The sequence below is a fragment of the Acyrthosiphon pisum genome, chromosome A2 (genome assembly GCF_005508785.2).
Source record: "Acyrthosiphon pisum isolate AL4f chromosome A2, pea_aphid_22Mar2018_4r6ur, whole genome shotgun sequence".
NCBI classification, from domain to species: domain Eukaryota; kingdom Metazoa; phylum Arthropoda; class Insecta; order Hemiptera; family Aphididae; genus Acyrthosiphon; species Acyrthosiphon pisum.
The window spans coordinates 25,154,656-25,157,349 of record NC_042495.1 but is presented as its reverse complement, the minus strand read 5'-3'; the positions used below and the strand labels follow the sequence as shown (position 1 = coordinate 25,157,349).

General features: G+C 37.0%; 1 protein-coding gene across 1 annotated transcript; it reads right to left on the bottom strand.

The window, feature by feature from the left end:
- Nucleotides 1–624: 624 nt before the first annotated feature.
- Nucleotides 625–2,694, bottom strand: LOC100571052. The gene is made up of 5 exons (XM_003245952.4): nucleotides 2,571–2,694; nucleotides 2,075–2,397; nucleotides 1,810–1,942; nucleotides 1,412–1,693; nucleotides 625–1,334 (listed from the first exon to the last, which is right to left on the bottom strand). The coding sequence occupies exons 2-5, from the start codon at nucleotides 2,372–2,374 to the stop codon at nucleotides 625–627; spliced, it is 1,425 nt and encodes a 474-aa protein (XP_003246000.1). The 5' UTR covers nucleotides 2,375–2,397; nucleotides 2,571–2,694.

Genomic DNA, 2,694 nt, shown 5'->3' with positions numbered 1-2,694 from the left:
CTTATCACAGTGCGAATGAGCGGGGGTTTTTAAAAAAAAAAAAATAATAATAATAATAATAATGTTGCCAAGACCTAGGTATAATATATCGGATAAGTATGTATGAAGATAAGGGTAAGTATAAGATAAGATAAGGTAATGATGATAAGATAAAAATAATATAAAATATGATGAGGATGGTTGATAAATACGATTATTCGTTATCCACTACACAATGTATCTAATAATATAACGTTCTACATAATAATAATAATAATAATAATAATAATAATAAAAAAATATACGAAATAATATTTTATTTCAAGCCTACTTAATTATTAGCTATATGCATCGCCGTAAATGATTGCATTGCTGTATGTGATATGGTATTTACCCCTAAAGATAAAAATAATGAATGCACGTGTGTGTGTTATGTATATATTATAATATATATATATATATATATTTGAATTGTGATTTTTTCCCGCCACACACAATACCGTATTCAACAGATTATACAATAACAATAATAATGGTGATAGTAATAATAACAATAATAATAATAATAATAACAATTACGTTAGTGATAACAATAATAATAATAATAAAATTGTGATAATGATAACAATATTTTTTTATGATTATTTAATCAATTCGATAATGCCCATGTGCTAGGGTATCAATACGATTAGGGAGAATATGTCGTTTGTCGTCGAATCTGTTTAGGACTAATTTACTAGTCCTAATCGTGCTGACTTGGTGCTTATACGATCGGATAGATATATTTTCTCCATACGCCGTATACGGCATGTAGGATTGTGGTGGTGGTGGTGGTGGTGGTGGTGGTGGTGGTGGTTGAGGCGGCGGGTGTTGTGTTGTCGGTGGAATCACTGCAATCGCGGCGTTTCGATGTATGCGCTTAATGACAATACGCGCGCAATCTCGAGCTATCAGCCTCCCCGTCGACGCGTCGAACTCCTTATCACGATAATCTTCCGCGTCCGAACCATCGTCGTCGTCGTCGTCGTCATCGTCATCGTCGTCGGCGAATAAACAGCGCATGTGATCGTTGAAAGTCAGGTGATTTCTAATAACATGTCCCCGGACTCCCTTGGACCTGATATTTACGGTACCCTCGATATCGTACGCGTATGATTTAGCACGTAATCCAATAAACCTATGCATATTACGGCCTGCAATCTCGTCCTTAAAGTATCCTGGTAGTTTCATACGTGCCAAAGTGTAGCACCTGTGATCAGGTGGTAGATTAGATGCGTCCATACGATTCAGCAAGTTCGGATTATTCGCCACATCGTCGTAAAAATCGCGTGTTTTCACGTGATATATCAGAGAATCTGCCAACAAGTAAAATAGTGATAAAGTTAATAACATATATTAAATCCGATAGTGGATCACAGCGTGATATACATACCAGTATCGGTGTACAACAGGCTGATATTGTCGCCGTAATGACGTTTCATCACGTTATAATGATATTCGTACATCAACTCCTTGCTCCGCTCGAGTATGACAAACCCGATGTAAATAGGTTTGCAGAAATCGATCTCTTTATTGTGCATAGTCACTGCAGCGAGATTTTCGCTATAATTGGTGCATTGTTTGAACGTCGGGCGGTTAATCAGTTTTCGCATCCTGGCGGGGCACGACACAAGTTCTACGTTAATACGTTTCCTCATTGATTCCATTGTCTTACCTGCAAGGTAGTAAGGTAGTAAGGTAGATTATTATGACGTAAAAATAAATTTTGCAAAAAATATTTTTTGCAAATTTTTTTTTTTTTTTTTTGCGAAAAAAATATAAATAAATTACCGAATACACTGTTGTTCATGTCTTTGAAAAATTGCTCCTCGAATTTATTGGCCGCCCGTGCACGCATCCCCGTGTTCAGCGCGATATACGGTGCGAGCCATCGAGATTGTCGAAATTGTAGCACTCGATGCACCTGAAATGTATAAAATAAGTAATTACATAATAATATTCGATATAATACAATAATATATTATAATATATATATATATATATAGATATTTTTATTCGCAGTAACAATAATCATGATAATAATAATAAAGATTACCTTTTCGACGATCAACCCGTTAGCAATGGCCTGTTTCAAATTCATATAATGTATGACGTAGTTTTCCTTGCGTTCAAATGTGACCATTAATTTCCGAACTTTAGACCCGCGTGGAATGCTTGCGTGTGGTAGGAACGGCATGTCGTTGTGCTCGTCGTGCAGACTTTGCGGATACGATATGTCGACTTCGTACACTCTGCCCACGTCATCTGCCTCCTCCATATACTCGAGTTGAGCTAATGCTACGTCCGGATTTCCAGCGTACCACGAAAACCCCCCGTAAGGAATGTTTTGAGACATACTCCACCCGTATAAATTATTAGCTATGTGGAAACAACGATATTATATTATTATAAGCATGTACATAATGATCGTCGCAATGGCGAAAGTTGAACCTTTTTCCCCCCACAATTTATCATTAATTAGATACCTGTTTTTCATGCGACAGTTTATATGTATTATTATTATTATTATTATTATTATCTTAAAATATTACCATCTTGATAGACGAGCCATGTGTTCGGGTTCGTCGGCTTTGTACCCAGGCGTGTTCGGGTTGTTCGCCTTGGCGTAACGCTTGCTGGCTTGCGTCAGCCCACCGCGTGTACCTCGTTCGAAAA

Bases quoted from the DNA above. Each gene is read 5' to 3' on its own strand.
- LOC100571052 (XM_003245952.4), bottom strand. From the start codon at position 2,374: ATGTCTCAAAACATTCCTTACGGGGGGTTTTCGTGGTACGCTGGAAAT. The intron at 1,943-2,074 runs GTAATCTTTATT...TATACATTTCAG, and splicing joins ACGGGTTGATCGTCGAAAAG to GTGCATCGAGTGCTACAATT. The intron at 1,694-1,809 runs GTAATTTATTTA...ACTACCTTGCAG, and splicing joins CATGAACAACAGTGTATTCG to GTAAGACAATGGAATCAATG.